The sequence below is a fragment of the Lontra canadensis genome, unplaced genomic scaffold (genome assembly GCF_010015895.1).
Source record: "Lontra canadensis isolate GAN:19392208 unplaced genomic scaffold, GSC_riverotter_1.0 scaffold148, whole genome shotgun sequence".
Lineage (NCBI taxonomy): Eukaryota > Metazoa > Chordata > Mammalia > Carnivora > Mustelidae > Lontra > Lontra canadensis.
Genome location: NW_022631142.1, coordinates 2,920,116 through 2,937,268, shown reverse-complemented (window position 1 = coordinate 2,937,268; position 17,153 = coordinate 2,920,116). Strand labels below are relative to the sequence as shown.

Genomic DNA, 17,153 nt, shown 5'->3' with positions numbered 1-17,153 from the left:
AGCTCTGGGTTCATTTTCCAACATAAATAAGAGAAGATAACCCTTGCCATTAAGGACTTAAGGTCTATTAATAGGGAACAAAATACCTGTACATACAAACATCCTCCCCTTCTTTACCTCGAGACCGTTTTGTGATACTCTCTTATTCAGATGTGGGGATTGAGGCCTGGAGGGTTGAAATAGCTTGTCTAAGGTTGCCAGCTGAATAGCAATGAGCCAATGATGATCCTACTCGAAGGCAGTCGTGAAGAGCTGTAGAGGAAAAAGTCTTGCCAATCACAGAATGTGTGTCTCACACAGCATGTCTGTATATTTTCTGCATCAAAAACATTACAATACATGAATTTATACTCACAGCGAAACAACAATCTGATTGGATTATAACCCAAAGTATAAAATAGATACATGTGAGTACATACTGAAAGGATAGGTAGAGAGACAGACAGACAGACAGACAGATGGATGGATGGGAGAGAATGGACAAATATTCCTTAAGGAAGAATTCCAAATAATATAAGTAGATACTCCACCCAGGAAGGGGAGTTTAACCATGACCACCTTTGAGTAGGGTCTGGTGACTTCCCCCAAGGAACAGAGTATGGAAAGGCAAAGAGAGTAACATTACAGTGGAGAAACTGGGCAGACAGTACCTTAACCCAGCCACGGCGGGTAACATTCCCAGCAATAACGTCAGTGGATACCATGTGCCCCTGTCGTGCTGTGATGGGAAGGGCAGCTCACTCCTGGGGTACTCCTCCCCCATGACCCATAACCCCAGTTCAGTCAGCAGGACTTCTTCAGACAAACCCAGACTTAGGTACCTTCTACAAAATACCTGGTCAGCACCGCTCAAGACTGTCAAGGTCAGAGGAAAAAAGGAAGACAGGGAAACTGGTCACAGAGCAAAGACTGGAGAGGCAAAACGAGTAAAGGCAGTTCAATCCCAGATTGAATCCTGGAACAGAAAAGGAACGTTAGTGAATTTTCTGGTGAAGCTGGTGAAGGCTGAACGAGGTCCGGAGTGTAGTTCATAGTAACATAGCTATAGCGGAGTTCTCGTTTTGACAAACGTACCCCACTACTGTACCATGTAACAACAGGGGAAATCAGGTGAGGGTCATATAGGAGCTCCCTGTGTGATCTCTGTCACTCTTCTGTTAAGTCTAAAATTATCTCCAAATAAAAACTCTATTTTAAAAAATCAGGTAAGGAGAGGGAGAGTACCTCCTCCACCACTTTATCCAAAGCCTCCTTCTGAACTGGGTACACACACATAACGGAAATTGAGAAAACTCCTAAAATTTTATTACTGACCACGCTGCAATTAAATCTTTGCAATGCCTACTTTGTGTGCTCATAAGAATCTTCCTCTAGAAGATTCTTCCTCTAGGGCTGGCCAACCAAAGCCATGGACCAAATGCCACCTGCCACCTGCTTCCATCAAGTTTTACTGGAACACAGCCCCACTCGTTCATTTCCATATTGTCCATGGCTGCTTTTGCACTCCAGCACGGGAGCTGAGTAGTTGTGAGAGGCCATATGGCCTGCCAAGCCTAAAATATTTACCAACTCTCCCTTTATAGAAAAGTTTGCTCACACTTGATCTAAGAGTTGTTAACCGGTAATTTGGAGGCTATGCTGCAGGTCCGATTCCCCGGAGAGGAGACCATGAGACGGAGATTAGCAGACAGGAAGTTTGTTAGGTATTGTGCGGCCTTATGATGTCGTGGATTTGACGGGCTCCAGCTTACGGTGAGCAGCTGTGGCTGCACGGTCCAAAGCCATGGGTTCTGCCGGGTCATATGGTTCACACAGCATGGCCACTTGTACTTGTTTAGTGCTTCTTCCCTGGTGGGTGTGAACATGGACTACAGTGAACTTCACATTTGGTGTCCGCTCTCATAGTCCATCCGCATGCCTGTACCCCAGATCTCTTTGTCCCTGATTTTCCGATCTTATCCTTCCAGACCCCTAACCAACCTGCCAAGCCATTCTCCACTGCCCATCAGATCCATGTCTAGTCTAACCGGGGGCCCCCTTTCCTTCACAAAAGGTGGATGACTGAGTGTACGACTCAGAGCTTGTCCACTGGAAGGATTTCCTCCTCCACCGTCTTTCAAGGACACTGCAGCGGGTCCTGCAGTTTAACAACAGTCTATTTTTGGCTTGTTCACACGTACTGAGCTGACCCACCCATCAACAAAACTTGGCTTTCTTTTTTTTTTTCTCCTCCTCCTTCCGCCAGAGGAAAGAAGCTCCTCAGGCAGCCGTAGGGGACCTCTGGGAGAGGTGCTGGTGCAAAGATGGAGGCTGACCTAAATGGCTGGGCCACCTGCTCATGCAGCTGTCTTTTGCCCTTTGGCCCTGCTGTGCCCCATCCCGATTGTACCATGTCTATCATGATGAATTGCTGTTAGCCTTGTGTGACCTTCGGATATGGTGGATCTGATCGAATCCAGCTTATGATGAACACCTTTCGCTGTATGGTCGACGTGATGAGCTGCGGTCAGATGATCTGTCTCTACCAGAACCCTTAGCCGTGAGGCCTCTGATCTTCATAGTGTCTTCTTCTGCTCTCTGCAATGGCTGTGTCTCATGAAGGCTTCCAGTATACGTGTCGTTCATCGCCCATCTGGCCCAGTTTGATGTTCTGCAAGATGTCTAGGAAGAATAGGTCTTCTCAGACTGGGTTGAGAGAGGACAGGAAGGTTAGCAGCCCTGGGGCAAAGCTGTTGCAAGCGAATATGAACTCTGTTAGGGAAGGACATGAAAAATGCTCCCCAGGCTGATAGCCACACAGCGAGTACCTAAGGATGGGTTAACGTGCTCTAGGAAAGATGCCATGTGCAGCACAGAGGCTGCAAACAGAACTACCGATGATTGATTTCACTATAGTTCACGGTTATCTTCCAGGATCCCCCTCATTTGTGCAGGGACCAGACGGGTGAGTGGAACAGAGATAATGAGATCACCGTCCCCGTATCCTTTAGGTCTTCAAGGATGGCATTAATCCTTGCCCTTCCCCGCTTATTAGTAAGGTTGAGCATCTTCTAATATGTTTATCGGCTTATTTCCTTTTCTTTGCATTCCCATAATTCATAATCATTTGTCTGTTTCTCTCATTAGACTGTGAGCTTCTTGGGGCCAGAGACAATGTCTCATTTATCCCTGTGACCCTTGGACCTGGCTGGTAAGAGCTCAACAAATATGCACTGAATGAACAATTTGAACAGGATGAACAAGCAGCATTCGATTGGACATCCTGGGTTCCTTGATCTTGAAACTAAGCTCCTTAGCTTATGGGTAAGGATGTCCCTGACAGCAATTTTATCATTTTGGTTGATTTAAAAGAAAACACAATGTCATCCAATCAAACCATCTCTCTTTTGAAACCAAGGCAGTGTCACCGACCTAATCAGAGCTCCCAAAGCCTTGTTTTCTGGATGGACTCCCTTTGATAGCAATAATGGGCAGTAACAAGCTGAGCCCCCTCCCCATCTGGCTGTGATAAACGCACCCAAAACACATTACAAATCTCAAAATGAGGCTCTGGGGCCTGAGGCTGCAGCAAAAGAAAACCAGGGTTGACAAGCACAAGTTTAAGAACCTGATATTCTATAAATGAAAAAAGGCCAGCTGCCTGTTCCTTCACTACTGAACAAAGTAAACGCATTATCTGAGCTTCCTGCCATTTTTCAAACCTGGGACTCTCTAATGATATCTGTTTGGTCAACTCTAAACTTCATTTGTTAAAAAAAAAAAAAAAATCTCTCATCGACTGAATCTCAAGTGTGTCTTTCCTTTGCCTTTAAGTTTTTGGCCTTATATTTTTAAAAATTTTTCTTAAATAGGCTTACATAGGAACATTTTTATCTTTGTAAAACACACACCTTATTAGGTTCCTCACCTCCTCAAAAACTTCTCATGGCCTTTTTCTGTTATCTGAAGGCCAACATCCAACTCCTGCACAAGACCTCTGAGGCCCTGGCTACATTTTTTTTTTTGTCCCATTTCTCTCCACCATTCCTAAGAACTTTACGCTCCCATCACACATTATTCGCCTCTACTGAAACAAGCCACGCCCTTTCTACCTGCGCTTTTGCACACACACTGCTCCCCCTGCGAAGAACCCCTGCCTTTTGAGAGTTAGTTCAAACATTAACTCTCTGTGAAGACTTTCCTTCCCTTAGAGCCGTGTTAATTGTTCCTTTTCCCACTCTCTCAACATTTTAAATAAAAATCTATAGTAAATATCTCCTATCTTATAATTATTTACCTATGTGTCTGTCTCCCCACCAGACTAAGAGCTCCCCAAAGGTAGAAATTATATACCATATATTAGTTTCCCCAGGGCCAGTCCAGTCCCAGAAATGCAGCCGACAGGCAACACATGTTTGCTGATTGAATGAATGAAAAGACCCAGTCCCTACCCTGAGGCCCAGAACCTCCAATTTAACCACAAGGAAAGGACCAAAAACCTACTGGAGTGGATTTTAATGGCACTTAATTTCCCAATTTCCTCTAGCAACTGAACACACCAGGAAGACATATGGATGCCTAGACTTACAGGTAACTCAGAGGTCTCAGGAACCTTTCTGACCCCAGTTCAGGATCAGGATCTGACCCTTTCACTGTGGACAGGTTGGAGCTAAGAGGCGCTTCTTAGTGGCCAGGCAAGCTTACGTGAGTGTCTGTGAGCCTCCTTCCCTTTGCCAAGCACTCAGAATAGCTCCATTAACGTTCATGGAAATTCTGCACATGCATCAAGGAGAAAACAGCCACAAATAACACAGCCTGCTTTCCAAATCTCCAAAGCACATCTCTGCAATCATTCCACTTTCTAACTATCACCACTGAAGCCTTTCAGCGGGACAGCAATTTGTTCTCAACTTACTCCAGGTCCCTAAGTTAGCAGAACTCTTTGGATGTTTATAAATGAAGCTTCCTCCTTCCTGTCCCTCTCCCTGCTCCAGCTACTCTTCCACACAGCCCAATAATAAGAAACTAACCAATTCCTGCTTGCAATCAGTCCAGACTCCTTCACTTTGTGCTCAAGACCCTTCAAATGTGTTCTGGTCCTTGCCTTTCTCTCCAGCCTCATCTCCAGAGTACTTTCCTGCAGGAAACTACCTTCCACTCTAGCCATCCCAATCACCTCCCACGTACCACAGTTCTGAGGTTTTCCATACACCTCAACCACCCAATTACCTGTTTCTGTCCTTTCAGACTCCACACAGGTAACACCTCCTCCAGGAAGCATTCCCTGACTGGATCAAATGCCTTCTCTGTATGCCTACAACTAGTCATTCAACTATTCAGTAAATGGTTATGAAGACCTAGTTTGTGCCAGGGCTCTGTTCTAGGTGTTGGACGTACAGCAGGAACAAAACACTCTGCTCTCAAGCTTAAATTCTTAAAGGAGGTGTAGGTAATGGGCAATGAAGAAATAACTGTTTCAAATGAGGGATAAATAGTCTGAAGAAAATAAAACAGGTTAGGGTATTAAGGCAAACAGAGACCTGAATTAAGCGGAGACAGGAACATGCAGATATCCACGGAAAGAGCACTGTGATCACGGGAAGAGGTAAGTGCAAAGTCCACAAAGCAGGAAAGTGTCTGGTGTGTGTATCTGGAACAGTAAGGGAGCCAGTGGGACCACACAGGGGTGAGAAAAGGACAGAATTTTAGGAAATGAGGTCAAAGAGGCAGCCAGGAGCCAGATCAAGTTGAGCCTTGCAGGACATGGTAAGGGCTTTGGATTTTGCTCTGAGAGAAGGCACTAGAAGGTTTTGAAAAGCTAGGATCTGTTTTACATTTTCAAAGGTTCGTTTCAGCTACTGTGTGGATTCTAGACAATAAAGGGAACGAGGGTGGAGGCAGAAAGGGCACAGACACCTGCACATCCATTAATTCCACAGTTATGTACTGGGTACTACTATGGGACAAGCACTCATCTAAGAACTGAAGATACCCAGATGAGAAACAGGAATTCCGAATTCTGAAGGAAGTTACAATCGAGTGCAGACAGGATCAAGAGCATAACCATAGAACATTTGGGTATGTATAGAACAGCATACAGGGTATTACAGTAGGGACAGGGGAGAGGATTAGGTAGACAGTAGCATTCTAGAGAAAGAGAACAACATGAGAAAATGCTCAGAGTGGGGGGTGACACAATGGGCTTTCCCGTTTCGATATGTCACTTTGTCTCTAGCACAGAGAAGTCAGTTGGAAGACATTAAGACTGGAGGCAGAAGGACCAGTTAGGAGGTCATGTGGTCATCTGGACAAGAGAGGATAAAGCCCTCTTGTCCTAGAAGTCGTACTAGAGATGAAGAGACAAGAGAGTCTAGATCTAGGTGAGAAGTGAAACCATAAAGACCTGACTGGGTTGGGGGCAGCAATGAGGAGCCTAGGCTGACCCCCAGGTGTCTAGCTGAAGTGCCAGTATTGCCAAGTGAAAGAAGACAGGTCACATTTGAGATGCCCACGAGACATCTGGGAGATAGTGTCTGAAACTCAGGAGCCAGGTATGGGCTGAAGATACAAACTGGAGCGTCCCCGGCATGCACACAGTGCCTAAGAACATGAATGGGGGAAATCGACCAGGACCGTACACGTCAAAATTGACTTGAGTTTTGAATTGTAAATCTGCCACTCACCATCTGTGTGACCCTGAGTAGGTTACTAAACATTCTGAGCCTCACTTTCCTCATCTTTAATTAGGTACTAGTATTATTAATTTTCTAAGTGTCTCCCACAGTGCTGAGCACATGGTTAAGTGCTCAATTATTATTCCAGCTCTAAGAGTTATGAGCAGTGGGGAACCGAACAAGATACTCTGCTTGGTGAGCTTCAAGGTCCCACTTGTAGCTACTGCTAGGGATCCCCGGTGCCCCGAGGAATGGGTGGTCAGTGAGTAGGTGCTAAACAAATGAAGAAGTCTAAAAAACGGAAATACAACAGATGAGAGGGTTAAACAGGATTATTAAACCACGACGTAAAGATCAACGTCAATGCTAATAAATTATCTTAAGAAAGGTGTCTAGCACTTAGAAGGCAGATGACATTAGGCCCCTTCCTTTTGTCCTTGCTTTTTAACTTAGCTCCTCTATTTTTTTTTTATTTTAATCACCCCCATTCCACTGGCCCCTTCTTTTCAGATTATAAACATGCACTAGTCTCCCCTAACCTAAAAAGCCTTCCTTGGGTCTTTCTATCACCCTCAAACTCTTGTTCCATCATTCTTTATTTTCACCAGCTGTCCCCTTTCTCATCCCCCGAATACTTTTCAATGAACAGGACACACCTTTTGTTTTAGGCCAAAAAAAAAAGCCCAGTTTATTATTACTTTAAAAGAGCAAATGCCATTTACATAACTGTTCAAGCACCCCTATACAGCGGCATTTCATTTTAGGATATAGATTTATTTTTTTTTTCCTACTATGGTATCCGTTTCAAGAGAAATTTCATTATGTATCTTCTGCGGAGCCCTAAGGCAAGAGGCAGTGTATTCAAATAAACCCCAAGGTGTGGGGAGGCTTCAGGCCAGCTCCTCATTAGAAGCCTCAGCATGGGGGCTCCAGAGACCAATGCAGAAGGTCTTCCAGGGAGAGCTGCAATGTTCAGATAAGTGAATTCTGGAGAGAAGGGGTAGTTGGCTGGCTCCAGCAGGCTCACCCCTGGGGTAGAGCAAAGAGAAGAGACAGGGGAGTTCTGAGAGGCACGGGAGCTGTCTAAACTCAGGGGGACGGGACTGAGCGAGCCGCCGTGGTAATTGAGTTTCAGTTACCCGCAGGGTGGCGAAATCAAGTAGTCACTTCGTCTGCCTGACATGGGGGAGTTTAGAGGTGTCCTTGGCACACTCGCAGTGAAATCCATCCCCCTCTCACGGGGCTGGGTGACGGCGACCCTACTGAGCTCCCCAGTGACAGCCGGCTACGTCCCGCGAGGCGGCACAAGAGCACTAGAGCTAATGAAACCTCTCCTGCTGCCTGGCCCGTGGGGCTCTCGGCAGCCCGCCTGGAGGAATGGCACCAGGGGAAAATTCAGCGCCACCCGCAGCAGCCGCCACAAACTGCAAAACGTCTCTGAATGGCAGCGAGAGGGGCCCGTTTTGCTTTCTGCCCAGCCCAGCGCTGGAACCATCCTCGGGTCATTTTTTGTGGTTCTGTACAAACGTGCCGACTGGCAGCGAGCCGTTCTTCACCTGAGCCCGGATTTCAGCTCGGTGCTTTAATGTGAAGACCAGGGCTCTCACGGTCCGCCGGTATGGCCCGTTAATGAGGCGGGAGCAGAGATGAAACGCTTCCTGCTCGATATTTTCAACCAGTAGGTGATCCATCTAAAAAACAGCAAAATTATCAAATTAGGGCCTTGCATTGCATACGGATTAAAAGCGAGAGAGGCTGGAGCACTCTGCTCAGAGGCCTCCATTAATCAACTGAGATTCAAGGACATCTACTTCCTGTCACAAGAGAAACAGGAAGAGCAAATTAATTCCACCCTAGCAATTAAGGAACAAGGCCATGTGCTTAGTGACAGGGACCTCAGTCACAGCCCCTGCCGGGTGGTAATATTTGCCATTATAACAGGAAACTGGCCGGCACGAAGCAACGGGTACTGGGCCCTGTACTTTACCAACCAGGAAACCAAGACCAAGGATAATAAATCAGTGTTAACAGTTTATGCTTTTTTTGGTTTGTTTTTAAAGTGCCTTTTAACCCCTTAGAGCATTTCAGAAACACGGGGTCTGGGTCTTGATATGTGTGTAGAGCACCTTATAAATCACTTTTCACATTTAATGCTCACAGCTCCTTGTTACCTCATTTTCTCAATGAGGAAATAGATTCAAGGGTGAAGAAAGGTTCAAGGTCTTATAACTAAGAGGCAGAGCCAGGACTCTGACCTGGCACCCTGACCCCAAAGTTCGTGTTCCTCTTCTTTCACCGTACTAACTGGCCCCTTATATTCGGAGGGACCAGCTGAGTCTGAAGAGAGCCCTGCGGGGCCAGCTGAGCAGAACAGGCCTGGAGGATGGGACCTGCAGCAGTTCCGGGGTGGTCCAGCTCCGGCCCAAGCCCTCCTCAAGTCACAGACCTCATCAGAGCAGCACTGGGTCTGGGTCTCTGTCCACGGTCAGGATCCAGGCCAGACTGAGGTGCTGGTCAGGAGTTCCCCTCACTACCCTCCTTTCCAGGCCCATCTCCCACTACTCGTCTTGCCAGTCCTGACCACAGCCCAGCCTGAGCAAGCAAAGTGCTCTGACGTACTGCTGGGCCTCTGCCCATGTATAGGCTCCCTCAGCAAGGTCCACTTTTCCCAGGAAACATGCCTATTTGCATGTCAAAGCCGAGCTAAAAACCAAAAAGCTAGAAAAGCAAATCCGAGCCTAAAGGAATGGAAAGTCTTCCTTGGGTGGCCACAATGTCCTAAGCTTCCCTTAGACATTTTCGTAATATAATGATCTATTTTTTTGGTTCCTTGATAAGAGGAAACAAATTTCTCTTTCTTGCTTTTTTCCCTTCCCTCCTTACCATGCGTGGTAAGGAGGGAAGGGAAAAAATCAAGAAGGAGACTATATGTAGACTATATACAGTCTACATTCAAATACTTAGTCAGCACTTACTATGTTCCAGGCACTGTGCATGGGCTGAGGAAAAAGCAGTGAACAAGGACAACAGTCCTTGACTCCATGGAGAGCACAGCCCCGTTGGAGAAAGTTAGAGAACAGGATTCTGAGTATACTGAGTACTAGGAAAGGGGACAGGAGTTAAGTGCTGGGCTGCAGAGCTACGACACAGGGCCCCATCCCAGGAAGGCAGCACCTGGCTTCGGGAGGGAATGATGTTTGATCCAAGAACTCTCTGGCCAGGTGAAGGGCGTCTGCCTCATGAGAAATCACTGAGCTCTGCGTATATACTCTGGGCACTTTCCTACGTATGTCCTATACTTCTGTTTAAAAGAAAAGTTTAAGAAAAAATTGTACCAAAAATAAAAAAGGAAGGCCCGATATTTGATAAAATGTCCTCACATAAGAGAGAGACCAACAGACCAAAACAAATAGAAAAAAGGAAGTTGGAAGAAAGGACTGGGCAGAATGTAGAACAGGACTAAGAAAGACAGAGACAGGGCAAAGGACTATCTAGGCCCAGACATGTGCCTACATGTAGCAGACAGAAGATCAAAGATGTTCAGGGAAGTCTGTGATCCTGATGACTATCTCCGAGGCTTGTGCTGGAGTGAGAGCACTTGGCACATGGTTCTCCAGAACCCAGAGTCCTTGGGCTTTTCATGGACTCCTGGTTAGGCACCAAAGTCGCCCCTTGCCTGAGGCAGCCCTGGTACCAGACTACTTTAGTAGGAGGCAGGAAGGGTGGCTGTCGGCCCACCACCCAGCAACACTGCCAGAGAAGCCCCTCATCTGGGGGGGGGAGGATGATCAGTCACTGTTCAGATTCACTTCATGTGACAGGCAAGAGAAGTCTTCATTTTCTTTTTCTTCTTTTTTCTTTTTGAGGACAGTGGTTGTGGGGGAAGAAGGGTTTGTGTGCATTTGCAAAAATACATCATGGCCATTCCATTACACTACAGTCTATGTAAAAAAAAGAACTTTGAGAAAGCCTTGGAATTCACATAACTGGATATCATCCATGCTTCATTCACCAAACAGCTACTGAATCACTACTCTGAGTCTGGCCAGATCTGGGTATTGGAGACACTGAGCAGAAAGACCTGACCCCTGCCCTCCAGGAACTCACAGTGGAGAGAGGAGGCCCTGGATACAGATAGTGGAGGGGGAAAAGGGTGGGTTCTGTACCAGCGCTGTGATGGGAAAAGCAAGCAAGCACCTAACAATTCTCATGCATGCCTCTTGTTAAATGAAGGCCAATCACAATGAGGAAAAACATCAGTGGTATTAAAATGTAAATCATAAGGGAAGATAAGTCATCACACACCCACCCGTACAAGAGCGTCTATCTTGTAACTGCCATGGGATATTTCAAGCTTACCAAAGTTATTGAGAGTTCTTGAGTCCTTCCCAGTGGGTCCTAATCTGGTGATTCAAGTTAAGTTTTGGGTGAAAGGACCAGAGTCTCACTGAGACCTTGAGAAAGAGAGGTTTTGCTGTGAGATACATCCATATGAGTGGGAATGGGAGCAGGAATGGGATACATCTGAACATAGGGGAATAGGAACAAGAAACCTAGGGATTTAGTCAGGAATCACATCCTTTCTCTTGTGGGTCTCGAGATCTACCTGGTCTCTTTCTCACATCTTCTTGCCCCTCTCCTTTTGCCTTACTCACTACCAATTTTTTTTTTTAAGATTTTATTTATTTATTTGACAGACAGAGATCACAAGTAGGCAGAGAGGCAGGCAGAGAGAGGGGGAGGCAGGCTCCCCGTTGAGCAGGGAGCCCAATGCGGGGCTCGATCCCAGGACCCTGAGATCACAACCCGAGCCCAAGGCAGAGGCTTTAACCCACTGAGCCACCCAGGCGCCCCTACTCACTACCAATTTTAAGCGCCTTATTCTCTCCCCCTGTGCTACACATCTCTAGCCAGCTTCTACTCCCTCACAACTCCCCCAACATCCGTTCTGCTTCAACGCTCCCACCATTGTTGTCCTTGCTATTTCCTAGTTTGCACTTCTCAGAGACAGAGCACCTGATGTGCCTAGCTTATCTATTTGTACCTGTAAGTTAACTGTGTGTTACTCAGTTGTCCTGTCACAGACGAACTGGCTTTAGTTGGGCAAGATCTAAGACATGACCACCCAGTGCTGTCTTTCCTCAAGGATTCTGGACCCAGTGGGAAATGGTGTCGTAATCGATTAGTGATGTCTGCCACCTCGGTAAGCTCTTTAAAAGCGAGGTGAGGTGGTCTTCACGTGTTTACCTCAAGTGCAGAGCTTCCCACATTGTCCAGTGACTATTTATTTGCCGATCTCCCTCGGGAGACTGTGAGCCCCTCGAGAGCTGTTACCATGTTGGTTCATTTCTGAATTCCTACTCTATCCCTAGCACTGGTATGGGCACACAGCAAGTGCTCCGGAAGTTATTTGTTAAGCGAGTTAAGCGAGTAAATGAATATCCTTCTTCCGTGTGTATACCTTCCTGCTTTCCTGTTCTTTTGGTGATATTCTAGACCCAATAGATAAGATATGAAATATAATGTTTCTACTTTAATATATATTTTCTGGCTTGGAAAATCCTACCCATTAACAAAGGCCAATTCAACTGTCATCTCTTCCATGAAACCTTCCCAGATTCTCTCATCAGATCTCACTGTTCTGTCCTTTGTGTGTCTGTACCATTTGCTAGTACCACTATTTCAGACATATTTTCATCCTGCCTTATATTTAGTTAGTCGTTCACAGACTCTCAGCCAGGAGACAGTAAGCTTTCTTAAGCCCAGGGAATGCGACTCATTTATGTTTATATTCTTCCTGGCACCAGCAGTAGTAGTACTAAACATCTGTTGAATTGAATATCCACTGGAAGCAAACTTTGTATGAGTTTTCCAATAGCATGATTGGATTTGTACACATCTACCCGCACTCCTCTTTGACCACTTGAATACATTTATGAGAGAGCTGGTCAAAGCCAGAGGTGCAGTCTGAGGCCATTAAACAAAGAGAAAACTAACAGTCCCATATGGGGACGTACCCCTGACCTGGATCTCATTAGCACCATCTGACAACCAACTGGGCCAACCAGCCAGTGTTTCATAACTCTTAATGATACAGGCTCACTTTGAGAATCAGGTTCATTTTTTTTAATGACATAATAGGAAAATGATCACAGGCCGTGAGGTAGGAAGGAGAGTGGATAATGAGGAAGGGGAAGTAAGAGAATGACACCACAGGGGACGTTCATATGAGGAAAGATCTAAAAGACAGGGAAGAACAAAGAAGATCCGGAAGGGAGAGAAAGTAAAGGGGAATGGGGCATGGGTCTCAAAAGTGGAGTTTTTATTCATCTATCCCATTATTCCAAGAACAAGGAAACAATCCATACATCTGGAAAGCAAGACCTATACAGAGTAATAAAGAGACGCACCTTTTGGCTATATGTGTATATTCTTCATCTGTGGCTTTTACTACTAAAGGATATGACCAAAACAAACACCATGGAAACATTTTTTTTCCACAAAAATATAATGCGTGATTTTGCAAAAACACATACTAGGATTAAATTGTAAAGGCTTTTAAGTCATTGGGCCGGTAACTTACCCAGTGGTTTACTCCTGCCTGATAAAGTACATTTCTAGAGATCTGATGTCTGACTTGAATGCACTCAACACTGGTTACTGTAAAGACCAGATACTAGATGAGATGGTTCACTGATTTACCCTAACATGGAAATGTTTCAGATGATGATAGGTGCTAGGAGTTTACGTTATATAAAAGTGTTTATATTTATATTCCCTGACATATCAAACCGATAAAAGTACTATCAAATGCTGTTTATGCAAGGAAAACAGATTGATTTTTTTTTTTTTTTTTTTTTGTCGAGGAAGATGGTAAGATGCACATTTTTTAATTTAAAAAAATTATTCTTTGGGAACAAAACCATTCAACTATGCTTAATCTGATATTTTTTCCAATTACATTGGAAAGCACTAACGAATGTATCACTTTTTTAACTTTGCTTTGTAACACTTGAGTGCTTACCACTTGATGTGCCATTTAAAGGATAATTAATGGATAAACTAAAAGGATAATTATTATGGAGTTTAATATAGTAGGCAAACTGCTCATTAATCCTTACAAGCATAGCTTCGTTATTATCATTTATTTAAAAAGATACCACAGGGAGCTGGTATTTACCACCACATTAACTACATATTATATACCCACAATCTATGTTTCTGCAATAATTTTGGCTTATTTTAAAAATAAACTTTATGTAAAATATTAAATAGCAAATCTTGTTGGCTAATCGACACTCTGCAAAATAAGGCTTATACTCTTTACATTTTTTTCTTTCTTCCAAGGGTTTAATAGTCATATTAAAGCTTCCTATAGGAAAAGTTAGGCAAAGTTACAGCAATATTAATTCACTGTAAATATCAAATAGACATTAAAATTATAAATACGAAAAATAAATATATATAGAAAAGGATATACAAAATGACCCTGATATTGAGATGTAAAATAAAACACAAATGTAAATAATTGTCAATTTTCTGCAGTTATTTAAATAACCAATAAAAGCATCTTATGGAACATTTGGCATATGAGTAGCGCTTAATAAGTATGGTATAATCATTAACTTGCCCAATATTCATTTAAAGAGCTATAGTAATTTAACAAACAGGAAATGTACCAAAATGTTAACAAGATTATGTCTGGCAGTAGGCTCAATGGTGATTTTGCTTTTCCTTTCTTTTTTTCTTTTTTTAAAGATTTTATTTATTTATTTGACAGACAGAGATCACAAGTAGGCAGAGAGGCAGGTGGAGAGAGAGGGGGAAGGAAGCAGGCTCCCTGACAAGTGGAGAACCTGATGTGGGACTCCATCCCAGGACCCTGGGATCATGACCTGAGCTGAAAGCAGAGGCTTTAACCCACTGAGCCACCCAGGTGTCCCTTGCTTTTCCTTTCTATATTTTCTCATTTTCTAGCATAAGACCCAAAACTCCAGTTTTAAAAAGTAATTAACATACCACACGTCCATTTACCTTTCTTTTATAGATTCCTAATTGAGACAGAGAGGTTACAATATTTTTTCAGAGAATGCAGTGATAGTTCTAGCATTTAGACCTAGACTTTTGAAACTGTTTCTTTTGTTAATAATATTAAATTATTCTTCAAGGACACTTTAATAGGGATACCTAAAGAGGAGGAAAAAATATGGATGTTATGTCTGATTTTTCTGGAATATTAACTGACCTGTAAAATTTGTTTATGATGATTAATATCACTGTTAATGAGCAGAAATCCTTCTTCTAGCACCTGTACCTCAAACTACTAACGTCTGAACTGTGAACTGTGAAGACGACAGAGATTATGTCTAGCCAACTGATTATATGCCTTGGAACTAAAAGTATGAGCATTGACAAAAAATGGAGGAGTAGAGTCTTTCCAATAGACACCATTTATTTTGCCAACAAAATTCCACAGCACAGTCCACACCAGAATTTTTGTTTTGCTGGGAAGGGGAAAAATTTTAAATAGGAAGGAACCAATATCCATTGAGTAACTTCTAATCACCATACACTCTACTATTCCGTTGTATAAATGTTTCATTTAATCTTTCCAATAATAACAGGTAGTAGGAATTAGAACACTCATTTTACAGATAAAAAAAATCAAGTCTTGGAAATGTTCAGGGGTTTGCCTAAAATGACACAACCAGTACGTACTAGAGCCAGCGTTTTAATCCAGGTCTTGCTCCAAAGCCTGCAATCTTTCTAGCATACTATCTCCCAGAACACTTACAAATCCAGAATCCTTAAAGAAAAAATTAGTTAGAATAAAGCTATAGCACTAAGACCACGAAAGATTTATGAAAATGTGAGGCTCATTTAACTAAGAGAATCATGTTCCAACCAGGACATTACCTCTAATTCCAAGGCTTCTGAGAGTAACTTCTGGGCATTTTTCCTGAATGTCTCCGTTTTGGGGTCGCTACGCACTTCAATAGAAGGTCTGTCTAAATGTTTTTCCATGAAAGTTCTCCACTCAGTGTAAACTTCTCCGGCAAGACAAGCCACTTCTGGATCTGAGTGCTGACGCATCTTATTCACGGTGTGACCTGGAACAAGAAAGGAGAAACCAAGGGAAAGGTGGCTCTGGTGTCTTTTAAAAAGGACAGGAACAGATGAGCTGATGTGTGGCACGTAGGAAGTCATTCACATACCTAAAGCTGTAAAAGCCCTTGTGCAAATGAAGACCCATTTCTCAAAGGCTGAGATAACCAGATAATCACAGAGGGAGAATCACTGGACTAGCCAATGCAATAAGTCAAACAATGGAAGCATGATCAATAGATACTTAACATGGAACAATTAAAAGTATCAACTCCTTCATTCAAAAATTGCAAGAAAAGAAAATGAATTAAGCATTTATCTTGTCTTCCTGGTACATATTATGTTTCAGAACAACCAAATAGCCTTACTTACTGAGGGAATGTTCTTTATTAAGCTAATAAGTGTGAAAAGATAGACAGAATTTTTAAACATTTCATAGCCCGTGATGAAGCAATTCATTCGGGTGACAAGCATCAGTGGATGAACTCATTCAATGAAAGGTTGATGGAGAAATTTATAATGGAGGGATGAGCTGTCAGCACCAGAACCACTAATCAATCTTAGCACCCCTGAGAGTGGGACTCTCAGACAGAGGTGGCACTTCACAGCCCTACCTATTAATAGTCTTGCAACCTTCCTCCCAAAGAAAACGAGGAACCAGAATCCAACCAGTCTTTCAAAGCTAACCTCTGGTTTGCAGAAAATAAAAGGCAGAGGAATGAGTTATATTATAGTAGGAGGAAAAAGATACATCCAGAATGTGAGACACTCCGTAGGACCACAGACCTGATTTCAATAGTCACTGGCATTAAAAAAAAAAAATTATAATCAAGTTTTTTATTTGAGTGTAGTTGATGCACAGTGTTACATCAGCTTCAGGTGTATAACATAGTGATTCGGTAAGTTTTTCCACTATGCTATGCTCACAAGTGCGGCAACCATCTGTCACCATAGAACACTAGGACAATCCCACTGACTATACTCCTTCTGCTGAGTCTTTTATTTCCATGACTTATTCCTCCCATAACGGAAACTTGTATCTCCCTCTTCCCTTCACCCTTTTTGCCCAGTCCCCACTCCCCTTCCCTTTGGCAGCTCTCAGTTTATACTCCTGTGTTTATAGGTTCTGATTCTATTTTTTGTTTGTTTATTCATTTGTTGATGGCTTTTTTTTTCTTAAAGGGGGTAAGGTTATGGACTGCTATAGATTAAAAGAGTCTTTTGAGTTCAAACTACCAAATTCAATGTGTGATTCCAATCCTCACTGCAACAAATCATCCAACTATTAAAAAGAGATTTTGAGATACACAAGGAATATGAATTTACACTAGATATTAAATTATACCATGAAATTACTGTTTGTTAAGAGTGATAATGGCACTGTTGTTATGTAAG

At 43.4% G+C, this 17,153-nt stretch overlaps 1 protein-coding gene across 2 annotated transcripts in view; it reads right to left on the bottom strand.

Annotated features, from left to right (window-relative positions):
- Positions 1 to 7,737: 7,737 nt before the first annotated feature.
- The window catches only part of TCEANC2 (transcription elongation factor A N-terminal and central domain containing 2), a 36,307-nt gene continuing 26,891 nt past the window's right edge, over positions 7,738 to 17,153 (bottom strand). The window contains exons 4-5 of one of the 2 annotated variants that reach the window (XM_032844113.1): positions 15,570 to 15,763; positions 7,738 to 8,344 (exon numbers count right to left, since the gene is read on the bottom strand). In XM_032844113.1, coding sequence (XP_032700004.1) covers positions 8,156 to 8,344; positions 15,570 to 15,763 — 383 coding nt within the window. In that variant the 3' untranslated portion in view covers positions 7,738 to 8,155. Of the gene's footprint in view, positions 8,345 to 14,618; positions 15,460 to 15,569; positions 15,764 to 17,153 lie in introns of those variants that run through there. The other variant, XM_032844114.1, reaches the window with a different exon arrangement.